This window comes from Carassius gibelio, chromosome A12 (assembly GCF_023724105.1).
Source record: "Carassius gibelio isolate Cgi1373 ecotype wild population from Czech Republic chromosome A12, carGib1.2-hapl.c, whole genome shotgun sequence".
Classification (NCBI taxonomy): Eukaryota; Metazoa; Chordata; class Actinopteri; order Cypriniformes; family Cyprinidae; genus Carassius; species Carassius gibelio.
In genome coordinates, this window is record NC_068382.1 from 25,270,753 (window position 1) to 25,290,547 (window position 19,795).

General features: G+C 35.9%; 3 protein-coding genes across 8 annotated transcripts in view; 2 read left to right on the top strand and 1 right to left on the bottom strand.

Annotated features, from left to right (window-relative positions):
* Positions 1-13,247, top strand: part of arhgap44b (Rho GTPase activating protein 44b) — a 28,573-nt gene extending 15,326 nt beyond the window's left edge. For 2 of the 3 annotated variants that reach the window (XM_052612031.1, XM_052612030.1), the window contains exons 10-21: positions 511-638; positions 808-919; positions 1,015-1,096; positions 1,242-1,322; positions 1,603-1,716; positions 1,807-1,898; positions 2,835-3,015; positions 3,113-3,130; positions 3,845-4,030; positions 7,414-7,529; positions 7,668-8,021; positions 9,517-13,247. In XM_052612031.1, the coding sequence (XP_052467991.1) occupies positions 511-638; positions 808-919; positions 1,015-1,096; positions 1,242-1,322; positions 1,603-1,716; positions 1,807-1,898; positions 2,835-3,015; positions 3,113-3,130; positions 3,845-4,030; positions 7,414-7,529; positions 7,668-8,021; positions 9,517-9,635 (1,583 nt within the window). In that variant the 3' untranslated portion in view covers positions 9,636-13,247. The remainder of the gene's footprint in view (positions 1-510; positions 639-807; positions 920-1,014; positions 1,097-1,241; positions 1,323-1,602; positions 1,717-1,806; positions 1,899-2,834; positions 3,016-3,112; positions 3,131-3,844; positions 4,031-7,413; positions 7,530-7,667; positions 8,022-9,516) is intronic. The other variant, XM_052612032.1, reaches the window with a different exon arrangement.
* LOC128025572 (uncharacterized) lies at positions 5,397-6,784 on the top strand. The gene has a single exon (XM_052612045.1). It carries the CDS (start codon positions 5,512-5,514, stop codon positions 6,004-6,006), a length of 495 nt encoding a protein of 164 aa, XP_052468005.1. The 5' UTR covers positions 5,397-5,511; the 3' UTR covers positions 6,007-6,784.
* Positions 13,248-13,638: 391 nt separating the features above from the next.
* LOC128025569 (testis-expressed protein 47) lies at positions 13,639-19,661 on the bottom strand. 4 transcript variants are annotated; one of them, XM_052612041.1, is made up of 8 exons: positions 18,339-18,573; positions 17,135-17,207; positions 16,913-17,016; positions 15,941-15,999; positions 14,954-15,185; positions 14,556-14,712; positions 14,052-14,110; positions 13,639-13,871 (listed from the first exon to the last, which is right to left on the bottom strand). In XM_052612041.1, exons 1-7 carry the CDS (start codon positions 18,429-18,431, stop codon positions 14,073-14,075), a joined length of 756 nt encoding a protein of 251 aa, XP_052468001.1. In that variant the 5' UTR covers positions 18,432-18,573; the 3' UTR covers positions 13,639-13,871; positions 14,052-14,072. The 4 variants fall into 4 exon arrangements, with proteins under 4 accessions (XP_052468001.1, XP_052468002.1, XP_052468000.1 ...); XM_052612042.1 differs by lacking the exons at positions 14,052-14,110; positions 18,339-18,573 and adding an exon at positions 19,540-19,661; XM_052612040.1 differs by lacking the exon at positions 14,052-14,110 and having other exon boundaries at positions 18,339-18,566.
* Positions 19,662-19,795: the final 134 nt, after the last annotated feature.

A 19,795-nucleotide genomic window follows, 5' to 3' on the forward strand; every position in this document is an offset into this window, starting at 1 on the left:
TTATAAATTAATTAATGATATGTCATTTAATGTTATTTAAAATATTAATGTTATAATAATATAATTATTAGTTAATATAATATGGTATATTTGGTATATAAATAAATTATTGTACTTGTTTATTAACATTATAAATAATATTTTAATAATTTAAATGTATAATAATTATGATAGTATACATTTATTAATAATACAAATTTTAATAATTTAATTAAATAATATTATATTTTATTTGAATATGATATATTATATACATTTAATATTATTACATAATATTTTATTATAATTGTGAAATTATTATAGAATTTTATATTATTATTATTATTATTATTATATCATGTTTTTATCATTTGGTTTATTGTTAAAAAATGATATAATATTATATTTTAGTGTTAGTATTATCATATAATATTTGTAAAATTATATAATATTTTAATAGTCATAATCTGATCCCTAAATGGGCTGTTTGGTGGGGTTTTGTCAGTAAAGTGTGTGTGGTTTGTGTTTCAGAGTCGTGGGTGGAGAAGCCGTGTTACGGGAAGCCGTTAGAGGAGCATCTGTCTCTGAGCGGGAGAGACATCGCCTTCCCCATCGAGGCGTGTGTGACCACGCTGCTGGACTGTGGTCTTCAGGAGGAGGTGACCAATCACTGTCCACAGACATCACTATCTCTATATGACCGCTGGGACTGCTTGTGGTTTGCAGTTTGTTCCTGGTGTGGATCTGAATCCACCTGTGCATGAGTGTAAATGCATGTGATTATATTAAACGCGAGCATATTTTTGTGTGTGTGTGTGTTTGTGTCAGGGTTTGTTTCGGGTCGCTCCGTCTGCCTCGAAGCTGAAGAAGCTGAAGGCGTCTCTGGACTGCGGCGTGATGGACTTTCAGGAATATTCTGCAGATCCTCACGCCATCGCAGGTGAGATTCCCCTCCGCTTGTTTTTAACCATCAGATTGACGCTCCTGTTCACAGCTCAGCGAGTGTGTGTGTGTGTGTGTGTGTGGGCTGCGCAGGTGCTCTGAAATCATACCTGCGGGAGCTGCCCGAACCCCTACTGACCTTTGACCTGTATGAGGAGTGGATTCAGGCATCAAAGTGAGTGAAAGTGACATTAATATTAACAGAAGTTTCTGGTATGTACTGTAGTTATTCAGGAAGTGTGTGTGTGTGTGTGTGTGTGTGTGTGTGTGTGTGTGTGTGTGTGTGTGTGTGTGTGTGTGTGTGTGTGTGTTGACTGCAGTATTGCGGATCAGGACATGCGTCTGCAGGCGTTGTTATCGACCAGTGAGAAACTTCCTACAGCAAACAGCAACAACTTCAAGTGAGTCCAAATATATTAATACTCTATATAAGGAAACATTGTATGATTCATTAAGGTATAATTTATATATAGAATATTAATAAATACTTTAATGGAATCATATGATTCAAAATGTTAAATAATAATTGAATTAAAAATAAATGTAAACAACATTGTGTAATATATAATTGTTAAGTTGTAATGATAATACTTATATGTAATTATTTATTTATTAACATTGTAATTGATTGGTAGATAGACTTCACACTCTAATGTGTCACTGATCTTGTTTGATTTCCAGGTATTTGATCAAATTTCTTTCCAAGCTGAACGAGTATCAGGATTACAATAAAATGACGCCAGGAAACATTGCGATCGTACTGGGGCCAAACCTGCTGTGGGCGAATACAGAGGGGTGAGCGACACACACACACACACACTCACTCACACACACTCACACACACACTCTCACACACACACACACTCATGTCTCACTGTGTCTCAGGAACATGACGGAGATGATGACGACCGTCTCGCTGCAGATCGTGGCCATCATTGAGCCGCTCATCCAGCACGCTGACTGGTTCTTCCCCGGAGGTCAGCAACTTGACCCTTCACTACAATTACAAACATAAAAAAACAAAAACATTTTGTTACTCGAAACAAAATAACCTGAAATAGAAACTTTTATTTCAGCTAGTTGCCAATACAATTACTGAAATGACTAAAATAAATAAATTAATAAATAGAAATTAATAAATAGCTATTTAGACATTTAAAAAAAAACTATCAAAATGAGAAACAACAAAATTTTTTTTTTACTGAAATTAATCTGAAAATAGTAAAATAAAAATGAATAAATAGCTATTTAGAGATTAAAATAAGAGAAACAACAAAACTACTCAAATTAAACAAAAAATCAAAGTGAAAACATAAAATAATAAAATAATATATTACATAAAATTAATAAATAGCTTTTTAGACATTAAGAAAACAGTAAAAATTAGAAACAACAAAATTACTAAAATTAAACAGAAATTACACACATTAATCTAGTCACAGTAATTTGCATAATGTAGAAAAAAATGTTTATATATACATCATATAATTGTATTTAAAAAAATTATTAAAATTATTTTTATTTTATATGTAACGTTGTTAGTATAAATTATTAATAAGATTTAATTATATATTTAATATACTTGCTTATAATTATTAATTTATAAATGTATGTAAGTGTGTATTTAGGTTTTACTTTACATTTAACATTTTGGAAGTATGAACTGATTGGTATTTGTTGTTGAAGATTTTTATTTTATTTTATACATTGACAATGAAATGTTTAATGCACCTCATGATTTTATAATAACAACAAATGCAATATTTTTTCTTTATATGGTACAAGATTAAAAGCAGTCGGATTACATTTCCTACAATGTGTCTTGTTGTTTGGAATCAGTAACGGATTACAGTTTCTCTGACAGCTACTGCTTTTGTGATACGGTGACAATACGATCTATTTTCTGTGCGCAGAAATTGAGTTTAACGTCACAGGAAACTACGGCAGCCCCGTTCACACCAATCACAACGCCAACTACAGCTCCATGCCGTCGCCAGACCTGGACCAATCAGATCGCAGACAGCAGGACCAGAGCCGACGCCCACTCAGCGTCGCCACCGACAACATGATGCTGGAGTTCTACAAGAAAGACGGGTGCGTTGTGTGTGCTTCACGTGTCCGTGTGCATGCGCTCCTCTCCTCACTTTGGGTTTGAATCACTGATGCTTCTGCTTTTCTTCCACTAATGCAGCATTAGGAAAATTCAGAGGTACGGTGAAGCTTTATCTCGTCCTGTTCTGTCCTGATTTACTGCAAACCTGCTGATTCTCAACGCTGGTGTTGCATTTCTCAAATTGCTAATTAATTCATTTTAGAGGTGTTTTAGTATATCACTCAGAGTAGGCTATTTAAGATTAAACGTTTTTAATGAAAGAAGTCTCTTATTCTCATTAAGGCTGCTTTTATTTGATCAAAACTACTGTGAAAAATGATGAAATATTTTTACTATTTAATACAGCCATTTGCAATGTGTATATCTATTAAACTGTCATTTATTTCAGTGATGCACTGCTTTATTTTCAGCATCATTCCTCCAGTCTTCAGTGTCACATGATCTTCAGAAATCATGAAAATATGATGATTTTCTGCTCAAGAAACATTTCTGATTATTATCAATTTTGAAAACACTTAATCATTTTGTGGAAACTGTGATGCATTTCATTTTTCAAGATTCACAGATGAATAGAAAGTTTAAAGAACAACATTTATTGAAAACAGAAAGCTTCTGTAACATTATTTATGTCTTTACTGTCACTTTTGAGCAATTGAATGCATCCTTGCTTGAAACAAATATTGGCGAGCAACCCAGGAACGAAAAGTTACAAACGTTTTTTTTTCTTACCGGCCCAAATGCTGCAGATGGGGTGTTTGTTGTTGATAAAATGTGTGGGATGTGATTGGCTGTGCCTCTGCCCCATTGCAGTATGGGAGTGCGAGTGATGGACACCTCCTGGGTTGCTCGCCGAGGCTCCTCCTCCTCGTCTCGTAAGAGTTCCTCGACTCCGCCCAGCCTTCAGCCGCCCTCTGATTCGCTGAACCCCGAGCAGCCGACCGATGTCTCCGCCTCCCCCTCACAGACCCCGCCCCCAATCACCGGCGATAGGACCAGGTAAACAGAGGCGACCAATAGGAATCAACGCACATGTCACATGACTGCTGCTCGTTTCAGTTCAGCCAGCTGAGATCATCACGAATATTAATGTCAGATTATACAGTATTTAAATATCATCAAATACAATTTGTGATTGAAAGCAGATATTAAAGCGAATAAATATTACATTTCGATAATATTAATGAATTAGTTGGCTGAACTGGAACTGGACTTATTCTTCTTCTTCCTCTCTTTAATTCAAATTGTAATCATGTTTTTCTAAAGCATTATTCACTGATTATCTTTCTCTCTGCTGTGGTACATGATGACAGATTTTGCATTTCTGCATGAACTATTCCTTTATTTATTTTCTCTCTGTTCTGTTGACTGTGTGAATCCACTTTATTTTGCAATATTTTAATATCCTTAATATCTCATCATCACACGCTCCTCCACGCTTTATGTTCAGAGTCACTCTTCAAAACATATCAATATATCTGTGGAAAATTATACAGTAGATCAGTTAACTTAAAGCTAAAATGTATTATTCATTTTAATTATGAATATTATATAGTAGTATTAATATGAATCATAAATCATCTTAAATTTAATTATAATTAATTAATATATACTAATAAATATTAGTACAAATCATTATATTAATATTGATTCATAATAAATATTATTTATTACATAAATATTAATAATGATTTAATAATTGATGATTAAATCCTGAGAATTTAATAATTGATCATTATAATTAGTATTATTAGTGCTGGATAACGATTAATTGCATTGGAGAAAAAAAATTAGGTTTATGTGTGTGTACTGTATATTTATTATGTATATATAAATACACATATATGTATATATGTATATATTTAAAAATATATAATTAATCCATAATATATATAAATAAAAAATAATCATTTATTGATATTTATTAATATTAAATAATTATATAATTGATGTGTAATATGTAATATTTAATTTATAGTTATTGATTATTATATTTATTATTAATTAATTTAATTATAATGAATAAATATGATTAAATTGTAATTGAATTAGTTACTATTTTATTAGAACTTATGAATTCTTTTACATAATAATAATTGACAATTATTTATTAATTGACTGACTGTTAAATAATAATTGAATCATTGAATATAATGAATTAATATTTATAAATATTAAAATAATAAATGATTGAATAAGTATTAATAAACATTAAAAAATTACTCATTGTGATATTCATTAATATAAATTAAACTAAATCAGTACATTTAAAATTTAAAGAGAAAGTTTAAAAATATTAAACTTTTTTTTCGAAATGTAAATTTTGAGAATATATGTTAAATGATTTTTAAATAAATATTCATTCACTAATATTATAAACATTTATTATTAACTTTAATTAGTTGAAGTACGTCAGCACAGAAGATAAAATTGCACTAATGTTGAGATGATAATGACACGAATGCTGTTGATGGAGCTGGATGCACAGTTCTCAGACGACCCCTGTTTTATCTCCCAATCTTGCGAATCTTTTCAGCTCTGACGAGGCGTCATCCAATCTCTTGGACTCCTGTCTCGTCTGCCCCTCCCCTGAGGAGGAGCGTCCACCCCCTCCGTACCCGTTCCCTATCTCCTCCTCTTCCTCTTTCTCCTCCCCCTCCTTCTCGTTCTCTGTCTCTCACCTTCGAGTGCGTCCCGAATGCGTCCCTCCCTCGGCGTTTACCCGCTGGTCCGTGTACAGCCCTCCGCCTCCGCCCCTCCTGTCCTCCACCTCTCTAGACATCAACTCCAACCCCAAACCCAGCGTCCTGCACCTGTCCAAGCAGGGCTCTCTGCCCACCGAGCCGTCCCCCCCGCACGCACCCGTTTACATCAAACCCCCACTCGCTCCCTGCCTCTCCACCCTCAGCCCTCATTCTGCTGCGCCGCTGTGGGCCGCCTGCAGCCGAGAGAGGGGACTCAGAGTGCCTAGGTAACTACCACTAACCCCACTAACTAGTCCAGCAGAGCCAGCTGGACCACTAAAGACAGATTATAAAGTGGAGTGTACCGCTCCTTGATCCTGATTGGCTGAGCCACGTTCGAAGCTGATGTAAATTATGCTACAAAGTAACATACAACTTTGTTTACGTTTGTGTGTTGCTCGGCAACCACTTTGTTGCAACCACAACTGATTCTGAAGAGCTACATTGTTTTGTGGAAGAATAATATCATTACACTTTATTTGCTCTGTTTTATTTTGTGTAACCGTACTGCGTATATGGAAGAACTGTTTAATAAACCCCCGTGAAGCTGTGGTTTACAGTGAATTTGTAACCGCTAAGGGTGCATTTGTGTCGTGCCTAACAACAACGCCCCTAATTCACCATAATCCATGGTTTCTTGGGGTGTATTGCTTTATTTGGCAATATACTGATTGTAAATATTATGGATCAACATCATAAAAACACTTAGCGCCCCCTATTGCTCAGCGACTGCACAACATTTTAATACGGAGCATAAAAGTTATATTCAGTGTGGATTAAAAAGCAAATAGATTTATTTCAGGACTTCAGACTTTCCCCTAAGTTCCCGGTGCTGCTTTATGCATTAAAATTTTTCTCTTTCTTTATGAACAGCTTTTTGGGATCTATATACCGTATTTTTCAGACTATAAGTCGCACCTAAGTATAAGTCGCATCAGTCCAAAAATACGTCATGACAAGGAAAAAAAACATATAAATTGCACTGGACTATAAGTCACAATTATTTATAACCAAGAGAAAGCATTACTATCTCCAGCCGCGAGAGGGCGCTCTATGCTCTCAGTATAGACTACAGGAGCACAGAGCAGCATAGAGCGCCCTCTGGCGGCTGGAGATGGTAATGATTTCTCTTGGTTCTTGTCAAATTAATTTTGATAAATAAGTCACACTTGACTATAAGTCGCAGGACCAGCCAAACTATGAAAAAAAGTGCGACTTATAGTCCGGAAAATACGGTACACATTAATTCATTTATATATATATATATATATATATATATATATATATATATATATATATATATATATATATATATATATATATTTTTTTTTTAGATCAAATATTTTTTATTAATATTTTATATATAATTTAATTTAACCCATAAAATATGACCCATAAAATATAACTTCTATTTTTTTAATAACCTCATACACTTAATTTAATTAATTTATTAATTAATTTATTAATTTATTAATTAATTTATTAATTAATTCACTCCACTCATTGATGTCCTCACCTGAGGACATCAATGAGTGGAGGTTCTTTGAGCTTTATTTTATTCTTCTCAATGTTCTTATAATCAGAGCAGAGACTGTGTGTTTGTGCAGTTATGGGATGTTTGTGCATTTCTGTCATCAGCACTCAGAAGAATAAGGAGCCTTCGCCTGTGATTGGTCAAAGGGGCATCTCACCAACGGCTCCCTCTGCTGGACAGAACCAGCTTTCAGACCAGAGTCCTCTCACGCTGCGCAAAGGTGCGTTCATCATGTGCTGTATAATACAATCACCCTGCAATCAAACCAGAAATCATTGCAATTCAAGTGATTTTTATACATGTATTTAAAGTCATTCACGTTCTGATCAATGTACAAACACTGTCCCCTTTCCTTCAGTTTCCAAGAAGCTGGTCCCCATCCCTCCCAAGGGTCCGTATTCTCCGTCTGGCTGCGTGTCGGATCTGTCTCCGGGTCCGTCTCCGGTCAGTCTGTCCCCGACGCCCCCCAGCACCCCGTCCTCCTACAGCTTCAGTTACCCTCAGGGCTCCGTCCTCACGTCGCCCGGACACACCCACAGCCAGACGCTCTCGTCCCCGCCGCCGCTCGCCAGCACTCTGCCCAGGTCACGGCCCATGCCCAAACCCCCCCGCCAGAGACCCCCCCTGCCCCCGCCGCAGCCCCCCCCGCAGCCGCTGGAGCACACGCCGGGCCTGATGGACACGCTGTCCCCCGGAGAGAGCATGTCTACAGGTACAGCACACTGACTTCTGCTCTGTTCTCAATGACAGAGAGATTTCTTCCTCTGCTCCCTTCTTAGACAGCGCACGCATTAACATGACACCTCAAACGAAACAAATCTGAAAAGAAGCAGTGATACAGTTCACAACAAATGTGTGTGTGTGTGTGTCTGAGAGTGTGCGTGTGTGTGTCTGAGAGTGTGCGTGTGTGTGTCTGAGAGTGTGTGTGTGCGCGTGTGTGTGTGTGTGTGTGTGTGTGTGAGTGAGAGAGAGAGAGAGAGAGAGAGAGAGTGTGTGTGTGTGTGAGTGTGTGTGTCTCTGTGTGTGTGAGTGTGTGTGTCTCTGTGTGTGTGTGTGTGTGTGTGTGTTATATCCCGTGTGACTCTGCGCTGGTTCTTCTCTTCTCTCCTGTGCTTGTTGTGGTGTCTGCAGCGGTCTGATCTCTGATCTCTGATCTGGGGGGCTGTGGTTCAGATGGTAAGCAGTAGTGTGTGTCTGTATGTAAACTCACCCGCCGTCAGTCAGCGTCCCGGGCTGCGTCTCACTAACACCGTCTCTGCTGTGTGCATGGCTCTGTCTTGCCTCGCATGGCTCTCACTCGTCTGCTCCGTCCTTCACTCCTGATTCACTCAGACTCACCCCGTGACCGTCTCAGTGCTCCTCTGTCTGTGACCTGACGTCCTCACGACCAAACATTCAGCTACAGCAGTTTCCTTCTTCAGTGGAACAAAACAGGAGCTGATTTCTCACAGAGCCTCGCTGTCATGCTGTCAACTCACATCACACACATTATCTGTTGTGTTTACCAGTATATTTAGATGGACGGTTGAATGCATCTGCTAAAACTTACACAACGGTTCAAAAGTTTGGGGGATAGCAAAGATTTATTTGAAATAAATTAATGTTTTGTTCATCAAGGATGCAATGAATTGATGAAAAGTGACATTTATAATATTACAGAAGATATCTATTTCCAATAAACGCTGTTCTGTTCTTCTGTGAATCCTGAAAAATAAAATGCATCACAGTTTCCACGAAATGATTAAGTGTTTTCAACATTGATGATAATCAGAAATGTTTCTTGAGCAGTAAATCATCATATTTTCATGATTTCTGAAGATCATGTGACACAAAATACAGCGGAGCATCACAGAAATAAATTACACTTTAACACAGATTCACACAGAAAACAGCTGATTTACATTAGAATAATATTTCAGAATTTTTACAGTCATTTTGATCAAATAAATGCATCTTTGGTGAGCAGAATAGACCGAAAAACAAAAAAAAATCTTACCAACCCCAAAACATTTGGACGCTAGCATATGAAGCATATTGAAGAGAAATCACACTAATTATTCATGAGAACTGTCTTGTATGGTGTCAAACACTTGTTTATATTACTGTATGACAGCTCAGAGCTCATTTACTCTCTTTAATAAGTCATATGAACAATGTTCACTCTTTCCTCTCGTCTTCTCACGCCGTGTGTTGTGTGTTCTCCTCAGACTCGTGCTGTGATTTGGACGTCCCCATAACAAGCGTTGAACTGGACGGGAGATACAGGAATTCTGTGGATCTGCTGGATTCGGACGAGGAGGAGGAGTCGGAGAGCACCGCCCTTTGACCCCTGGGGTTACCCACAATCCTTTGCTCCCCCCTTCACCGCACAAGTGACGCTGTATTGTCCGTGTGATCCTCTGCACTGAGCCGCAGACGGGATCTGAAGCGTGGATCACGTCACTGTGCCGTTCTGGTCACGTCTTCTTTGTGTTTTTTATGTTTTTATGGTTTTTCCATGTGGTTGGTTTTCTATTTGCCTTATCTGAGTTCTTGCACTTTTGCCTTGAAGTTTGTGTTGTGTGTGTTCAGGGGGGTAGAAATCACCCTGAAACCTTGTTGTGTGTAAACCCAGAATAGCATTCACCAACTGTACAAACTGATATTATATACATCATATATATTATATGATATTGATATACATATCTGAGATGAGGATGGATGAGTGTGTGTGTGTGTGTGTGTGTCAGATTTTAAGTTGATTGAGAAGGGGCCGTTCACACATGTATTTACCATTCAAAATTTTGGGGTTGGTAAAATATTTTAAACGTTTTTCGGTCTCTTCTGCTCACCCAAGATGCATTAATTTGATCAAAAATACAGTAAAAATAGTGAAATATTATTCTAATGTAAATCATCTGCTTTCTGTGTGAATCTGTGTTAAAGTGTAATTTATTTCTGTGATGCTCCGCTGTATTTTCAGCATCATTCCTCCAGTCTTCAGTGTCACATGATCTGATGCATTTTATTTTTCAGGATTCACAGATGAACAGAAAGTTCAAAAGAGCAACATTCATCTTTTGTAACATTAGAAATGTCTTTACTGTCAATTTTAACCAATTGAATAAAAATCTTACTGACCCCAAACTTTTGAACTATTGTGTAAATAAATAAAAAAATGACGGCAGAACTTTATCTTTAAAAAAATGTTAGTTTTTAAAGTGCTGTGTGTGAACGGACCCTCAGTGTGAATGAATGAATGAATGCTGGATAAAATAAAGCGCGTTTGTACTGAAAGATAATACATAAAGTATCAAATCACAGAAAATATCAGATATATAACAGATATAAATTATTTGTATTAACAGTAACATTAATATGACTATATGTTAGTGAGAAGAAAATATTTCTCAATGTGTTTATCATCATTTGGATAATCCAATTACTGGATAATAATTTTCATTTAGCTTTTTAAGCTTTTAGGAATAATTTCCATGAATCTTTCCTTACCTGGAAATCATGTTAACCCTTTGGATGCATTAACTAATAAATCAATATACAAAACAAATGCATCAATGATTCAAAACAACATCATCATTCAACTCCAACAAATATAATCTTCTATTTTTAAATGAAATATGTGTACGTATATGCACATCTGTCTACTGCAATATAACATAGTAGCAGATATAATGCATCATAAATAAAAAATAAAGAGGAATTAGGAATAAAGGTCAAAGATCATCGTCTTAAATGTCTGTTCTAATAGACACATCATGCATCTGAAGGTTAAAATTCCCTGATGTTAACATGTTTTCCATGATTTGGGAAGCCTTACTGACCGAACGAAGGTGGCTGGCGTGTTGTTCGTCTGATGAATATGAAATATAATAACACCACAAACTCTGCTGTAAGTATTAGCACGTGTAAATGCTGTTCACTCTCCGCTGTACATAGTCTATAGAAGCAAAGGTCCGATATTTACCAATCGTTCTCTCTCTATATAAACACATATATATGTATATTACAGACAATATTATTTTTGCTTCAGACACAATGCTGGAATACGAATCGCCGCGGTTCCTGTGAAGCTGAAGTGTGTTTGCTGGAGAATCAGACGCACAGACGAACTGAAAGCGATCCGGATTGCGACAGAGATTAAACCGAAGTCACACGTTTACCTCTTTACCTCGAGCGTCGGGACGTGGTTTGAGACCATTCTGTAAAGTCAACATGAAACCTGTTTTACCTCCGTGATGTGACGTCATGAGTTAAACAGGAGAACGAGACATCGTAAAGAAGGTCATGTTGAGTTTAAAACCTCCTGAATGTCTGATGATGTGTGTGTGTGTGTGTGTGTGTGTTGGGTAATTTATCATCAGTCTTTGTGGATTTGGCATCTGTTTGTGCTTCTGTTTGACCATCCTTAACAAAATTTGACTTCAGGTGACACATTAATCCAGAAGAATATGAGTAGATCAGGGAAACGGTGAAGAGATTATAAACTCAATATTGTTTCATTTTCACGATTAAACGCTCTGATTTGGTCTTTCCTCGCGGATGAGAGCAGATCTGTCAGGAGAAGACGAACTTTCACATGTTTGTGGATCTGAATAGAATTGTTTTGTGTATTTTGATACGGTGGTTTTGTAGTTTTTGTTGGCTGAAGCTCATTTTTATATGAGGGTGTATTGAGAGAAGTGCATTGATGGCAGGTTGAAGGCAGTGCAATGTGTTGAATTGACAGCTAAAATCATAATGTAATGAGCAAACACGAAAGGGTCGGGAAACGTGAATGAAGTGCATTATTCCTGTGTTTTGGGGATCAGTCTGGATTATTGTAAAGATGCTCTGATGTCTAGATGTTTGTGAATCTGCCGCATGCTTTGCTTTCATTACCTACAATGTACTGTATCTCAATTTGAAACATTTTATACATGCTATTAGAGCTTTTTGGCAAAAAAAAAAGAAGAACAGAAGTAATGCAGATACTCCAGCCCTCAATATCAGCTGCTATTCGAGACTATATCAACCGCTCAAACTTCTGTAGATCGCATGCAGCCTCCTCCGAACGCTGATTTACTACCAAGAAACTTTAAAAGCAATAATTCACCCAAAAATGAACATCCGAGATCAGGATGAGTTTGTGTCTTCATCAGGTTTGGAGAAATGTAGCACTGCATCAGTGTCTCAATGGATGCTCTGCAGTGAATGGGTGCCGTCAGAATGAGAGTCTGATAAAAACATCCCAATAATCCACAGCACTCCAGTCCATCAGTGAACATCTGGAGAAGACAAAAGATGAAACACATCCAGCATTAAGATGATTTTAACTCAAATAATCCATAATAACACTTCCTCCAGTGAAAAAGTGTTCTGGTCTGAATCAGGAGAGAAATCTGCACAGATCAAGCAGCGTTTAAACAGATCTAAACCTTCTCCAGATGTTCACTGATGGACTGGAGTGCTGTGGATTATTGTGATGTTTTTATCAGACTCTCATTCTGACGGCACCCATTCACTGCAGAGCATCCGTTGATGAGACACTGATGCAATGCTACATTTCTACAAACCTGATGAAGAAACAAAACTCATCCTGATCTCTGGATGACCTGAGCACATTTTCAGCTAATTATTTTCCAATGAAAGTTTAAAATCACAGACTTTACTCATTTACTTTTACAGTCTAAACACAACACACACCGTAAGACTTGGCTCTACAGTATATTAGACTGAACTCTTTCACTCACAAGCTCTTGAATACCTTCTTTCCTCACTGTCTGATGTAAATCTGATCCGAATCACTTCTAGCAGACTAGTTAATGACTCAATAACCACACAAACCGCCGCAGACGCCGTGTGTATATCTGTGTGCTGGAGCTTCTGATGCTGCATGCTCTTTCACTCATACTGTCCTTACCTTCTGTTCCTGGGGCCAAATTAACGGAGCGTCATTTACTCAGAGAATGATATTTTACATTTTGTTGTTTTTTATGAAGAGGTCCTGTGTGTCAAAATGTGTGTTTTAAATGGAAAACTGGAATAATTTGAGACGGGATGTTCAAAGTCTCATGAAGCTTAAAGAACAACATCCTTCATCAGAATGTGTTATTGACAAAAAATAATAATAAATCATTTTTAATGACTTACATTTGTACATGCATTTTATTCCAAGCTGTTTCTTCTAAAAACAAAAGTTAGTTGAATCATTCACAATAAGACCTTGTGTTAAAAATAAACTAGGTCAGTTTTAAGTTTATGCATAATGCATTTGAAAGGTATTCATAATGTACATGTAATGCATTATATATAATTGTAAAGTTAAATGCATTATAATATTTGCAAATTCCTTTTGGTTGTTTGTCACATTTTAATGCATTATACTGTGTACAATTAATAGATAAGTATGATCATTTATTCAGACAATGCAATGCATTATAAAGTCCATTAATTAATGCATTCAAAAAAAATTCAATGCATTGCATTTAAAGCCTTCAGTCATTACCAAAACTTCAAAAAAATGTTTAAATGTTTAAAATCGTTCAAACGATCTGAAGATGTTCCCCTGCAGGCCACACAGATTCTGTCAAACACACAAAAACAGCAAAAATGAGCACATATGCATACATACGTATGTTAGTTAACTAGAAAGTTTTTTGTCAGGTGGTTTATTGAGTCCTAGACAGGTGAATGCAGTCCGGTTCACATGCACGCATGCAGACTCTAAACACGCATGCACCACAGAGGATCAAACAAGACGTACCTCCTGACCCTAAATCCAAACCTACACTGTGGTGGGACGAAAACTCCCGAAAACATGTCCTTAAATAATCAGATGCACAAAACAACACGTTCAGGAAACATGACTATGCAGAAAAACTGATTCTCTTTGCTGTAATAACAGTATTTTATACACTAGCTACAATGTAAAAATGACTAGAATACAATGATTGCATTTAAAGAATAATTAAAATATAAATACTCTGTATTTTAAATAGTATGCTGCTGTCGTATCCAGAAAAAAAAAAAGAGACAGTTCACCCAAAAATTAAAATTCTGTCAAACAGTTGACGGTAGCCATTGACTTCCATTGAATGGAAAAAACTACTCGGTAGCTGCCGTCCACTGTTTGGTTACCAGCATTCTTCAATATCTTCTTTTGTGTTCAACAGAAGAAAGAAACTCTTAACTTGAGGGAGAGCAAATGATGATGATTTAAATTGTTTTGTGTGTACTGTCTCTTTAAGTGGAAGGTGAGGCGTGTTACCTGAGTCCAGGCGCAGGTGTAGCGGTGTGTGGTAGGTGCTGATGTAGCGCGCGGGACTCAACAGCGTCTCCATCTGGAGCAGACGAGTCACTGCGGCCTGTGGAGGAACCGCATCCGATGCCTCCTTCAGCACTTCATCCGCAATCACTTCAGATCCCTGATCACACACACAGAACAATATATTGTTAATTTCAAAAATATATTTATTCGAACTTTACTAATTAAAACATATACTTAACATTCATTTAAGATATATTTTAACCCCCAATTTTTTTTTTTTATTGCCAGTTGCATGATTCCAGCGATATTAGTCATACTCTTATTACTCGTGGGGAACTTTAGGAGAGACCAGGAAACGAAGTCCTGAGCAATGAGAGATCTTTGGTGTGTATTTGTACCGTGGTCTGCTGTGTTCTGTTGAGCAGGAGGCGTCCGAGCCGCAGGATCTGATGAAGGGTGTCTCTCACGAGTCTCTCCGGGCTCAGTTCGTCTGAGACCAGCGTCCTCTGACTCTCAGACTCGTCCAGAAGCTTGTGGCTCCAGCGCTGGAAGAGTCTTCTGGGAAGGTCGTGGGACACCAGCAGGATTCGGGGCTCCAGGATCGGACCGCTGCGGGGCAGAGAGGTGCTTCTGCACATTATTTCACATTCATACACTTTTCCTGTTAGGTTCTGGAATAAATCATGCATGCTTTTAAGAGAGTCTCTAATAAGTGCACTAAAACAATTAAATAACTATATTTAAATATACTTTATTATATTTTTTAATTAATAAAAAAATAAATAACAAAAGCAATGCTAATTATTTATTATTATGCTCAATAAACAATAAACCATTTATTGATATAACAAGGCATCCAGATGAATAAACTAGAAGGAACCATTGCAAATACAAAGGGTTTACGTAATAATAATAATAATAATAATAATAATAATAATAATAATAATAATAATAATAATAATAATAATAATAAATATTATTAAACATTTTAATAAAAAACACTATCTAAAAAAATATAAATATATATATTATAGTATAGTATGTATATAGTTTTTGTTTTGTTGATATGACTATATAGTTTTATTTTTTTTATTTCAGTTTCAGTTTTACTTAATCAAGTTAAACTAAATTAAAATGTGAAATGTTGCCTCAGTAACAAGCTAGTATTTTATTCTCTTTTATTTATTTAATTTTAAGTAAAAAAAAAAAGATTTTAGTTTTAGTGAACTCTAATAACCCTGATATAATAATTATTTTTTCATCTTGCAGATGTATCTAAATGTAAATGACCTGTAGTGCACTAACTGGGGTTCACTATCTAGGGAAGAATGATTGATGTATCAGCAGTGCAGCAGAGAATGATGGTGTTGTTGATTAATACTCACCTGTTCTCCTCCATGTGTCGCAGGTCTTGCAGGACAGACAGCAGAGCTTCAGTCGAACACTAGTGCATGAAGGATATTTATGGATTAACATTTCCCCATCACTGCGTCTGTTTATGACACGCTCCTGACATACAGTGCTCCAGATTTAGGAATATGATCCAACATTTACTCACTCTCATGTCTTTCAAAAAACTGTCAGACTTTCTTTCTTCCTGTGGGAAACTAAAGTTTAGATGTGTATCATGCAGAAAACCTGAGGCTCTCCAACCTCAATTTAAAATATAGAACCGGCACTTGTGTAATGTAAGTAATATTTTCATATTTTCATACTTTTTTTTTTTTTTTGCATCATTTGGCAAAATTGCAGCTTGACTGGAAATGGTGCACAATTAATTATTATTTTTTTTACTTTTTGTTTAGGTAATTGTCATATTAATATATTTTTCATATTTTAGTTTGGAACAGTGTTAGTTTAGTTTGGTTGATATTACTATGGTATTTATTTATACTTTAAATTAGCTTTATTTTAAGTTTTAGTAATTTTAATTTTATTTTAATAAGATATAATAAAAAAAATCATTGTTACATGTTCCCTGTAATATTTCTATATACAGTAGCTTTAATGTATTTTTATTACAGTTTTAGAAATTATGGAAATTTTTTTCCCCAACATAAAAATAAAGTTAAAAAGGCGATTGCAACTTTTTAATCTTGCAATTTAAGTCTTTTAAAGTAAAATTTTGTAAGTAAATTTTACTTTTACTTTTAACTCTAATTCTTGCAGTCCTGCATGTCCACTGCGAATAAAAAATTAAATTGCAATGTTTTTATTCTAAATTGCAATTAATTTTAGCTCACAATTCTGACTTTTCTTCACAGAAATGCAATTGTATATCATGCACCTCTGAGAAAACGGTTGTAGATGCATGAATGTTCAGTGTTTGTGTTCCACAGATGAAGCAGATGAAGCACCTCGATGACGAGCAGCACGTGCTGAGGGTAAAGCAGCAGGAGACCGGTGACGTCTTCACCCGCTCGGATCCTCTGCAGACTGAGAATCAGCTTCTCGTAGTGATCTGACACACAACACACAGCAGAGAAACGTCTCACAGAGTTCATTTCTAAACTGAACCATTGTCAGGTCAGGGTTTGGATTGTGATGACAGTCTGGAAACCTGAGACGCTCAGACGGACCTAACACAGCTCTCCTGTCAGCCGCTCCACACGACAGACGGCCAATCACAGTCAGCCGGTGTAACAGGAACTTCTGCAGGAGAGACAGGAAGTGACACAACACAAACCTGTTGAGTGACTGATGAATATGAGAAACACTCAGCGTCTGTTTGAGCTGTTGACTGGAGACAGAGAGCGTCTGTGCGTTTGATTTATGAATCTACAGCAACCGCTCATTCAAATAAACAATTACACTTGTACATTTACAGTAATTTTTTTTTTGTTCTTATTCTTATTTTTTTTTAATATCACACTTTGGAAAAAGACTAATTAAAGAGACAATAAAGCTTAAAATAGTTGCATAATAATAATAATTATATACATCTTTTAAAAAAATTTTTTTTTTGAGCTACAATTTTAGCCCTTTGAGCTAAAATATTTTCTTGAAGTTTGAATGAGATTTTAAGTTAATATTTCTGTAATTTATAAATTTAAAAACAAACAAATAAACAAGATTTCTTGTGTGTTCTATTTTTATAGCAATTATATATATATATATATATATATATATATGTATGTGTATATGCATATATATCTATATTTTTTTATATTTATACATAGCTGTTATTTCTTTTGATTTCAGTTTTAGTAATTATTATAGAAGCTAAAAAAGGTAATTGTGACTTTTTTCTTACAATTCTGAGTTTATATCTTGCAGTATATATATCTTCTGAGAGAACATCAGAATTGTTAGATAAATAGTCACAATTACCTTTTTTATTCATTTTTTTATCCAGAGGTGGAAACAAGCTTCCACACTTTCATTTATTTCTATTTTAGTCTATTTAGTTGTTTTATTTAATTTCAACTTGCATGATTATTTTCCTAAATGAAACATTATGTAAATGTAACAATATATATATAATTCAAATGAACACATAAAATGTAACAATCAAAGGTTATGTCACTTGAAATGTAACTCTCTCTCTCTCTCTCTGTCCCTCTCTCTCTCTCTGTCCCTCTCTCTGTCTCTGTCTCCCTCTCTCTCTCTCCCTCTCTCTCTCTCTCTCTCTCTCTGTCCCTCTCTCTCTCTCTGTCCCTCTCTCTGTCTCTGTCTCTGTCTCCCTCTCTCTCTCTCCCTCTCTCTCTCTCTCTCTCTCTCTCTGTATGTATGTTTGAAACTCCCTGCTGAAGCTCGGTGTTGTGTGTGGTTGTGTGCACTGACCGTCTCTGTGCGGTGCTTCAGCCGTCGGTGGAACAGACTGGAGCCGTTCTCTTGATCTGCTTCTGTCCTGGAGCTCTGTGTGTCTCTCTCCATGCTGCTCTTCTGTCTGTCTGCTGCTAACTAACCTCTCTCACTGTTTACCTGCTTCATCTCAATCTCCAGGAGACCAGAGCTCTGCCCCGGGGAAACACAGGCGCTGCAGTTACCCCCGAAGCATCATCAAACACTCGTTCTGTGAGGGACGTGGCATTTAAAACAGTTTTTGGAGCCAGCTCCTTTGTCTTACTAACACTCATCTGAAAGCTAGCAATTATGTAAGTATTAAGTTACGGCTCGATTGGAAACAATGCACCATTAAAATATTCTGATGTTTTTCTTTTAACTCACACTTTGTTTAGAAAATTGTGAGTAATAATGTTTTTAAAATTCAGTTTAATAGTTTAAAGATTATGTCGGGAAAAGTGCTGCTTTACATTTCTTTATGTAACATTATTAATATATTTAAATTTAATTTTTTTTTTTTTGTAATTTTGTCATGTGCTTTTGTTTTTATGATGATATTTCTTTATAGCTTTTTAATTGATTTTTATTTTGGCTTTAGTCATTTTATTTTATGGTAATTTTTATAAGTTTTACATCAAATATATACCGTATATATATATATTTAATTTAATCAATTATACTTTTTTATTTCAGCTTTTTTCTATATAGTTGAAATTTTATATTAGTAGTTTTAGTATTTATATATATATATATATATATATTTTTTTTTTTTTTTTTCATTTTTAAGTGCGAGTTTTTGTCTAATATTTAAATTCCGTTTTATTTAAAAAATTAGATTTTTGTAATTTAAATGTAATTTTATTAAGTTTAATTTATTTATATTTTGTTGTATTTTTGGCTGTATTCCAATTACCAAAAACTAAATTATAAAAAAAAAAATTCAGACACAATTTTTTTTTAAGTTAACAGTAGCAACACTGATCTGAAACAAGGGCGAAAGAATAAAATCAATATTTAAATACGTTTAAAAAGTAGCAAACATAGACAAAAGTACATAACGCTTTTGCTAAATGGTTGAGTTCCCCGGGACACAGAAGTGCCTGGACACAGAGCTGCAGTGTGTCCTCGGGTGTGTTGTATGTAGTGTACTTCTGCTCTGATGAGGAGAAACATGAGTCAATGTAAGAGCATGACAAACCTTTCTGCCAGTCCTGTGTTTGTCCATCAGCCGGACCAACAGAGACTCCGATCTGACCAACTCTGCGTCCAGATCCCGTGAAGCCATGACTGCCTGTGTGTGTGTGTGTGTGTGTGTTTACACTGGTTACTAAGCAACAGCAGCTCTGGACACTCCTGCACCCTTCCGAAGCTCTCTTTTAAGGGAACAGTGTACCCTTTTTTTCTGATTCTGTCTGTTTGAGGATGCAATATTCAGAAGAGCACCTACTGAGTAG

Excerpts from the sequence above, each read along its gene's own strand:
- LOC128025572 (XM_052612045.1), top strand. The coding sequence starts at position 5,512 with ATGCACAGTTCTCAGACGACCCCTGTTTTATCTCCCAATCTTGCGAAT.
- LOC128025569 (XM_052612040.1), bottom strand. The coding sequence starts at position 18,431 with ATGGAGAGAGACACACAGAGCTCCAGGACAGAAGCAGATCAAGAGAAC. Across the intron at positions 15,186-15,940 it reads CGACACATGGAGGAGAACAG|AAGCACCTCTCTGCCCCGCA; the intron begins GTGAGTATTAAT and ends AATAATGTGCAG. Across the intron at positions 13,872-14,555 it reads ACACCTGCGCCTGGACTCAG|AATCTGTGTGGCCTGCAGGG; the intron begins GTAACACGCCTC and ends TGTGTTTGACAG.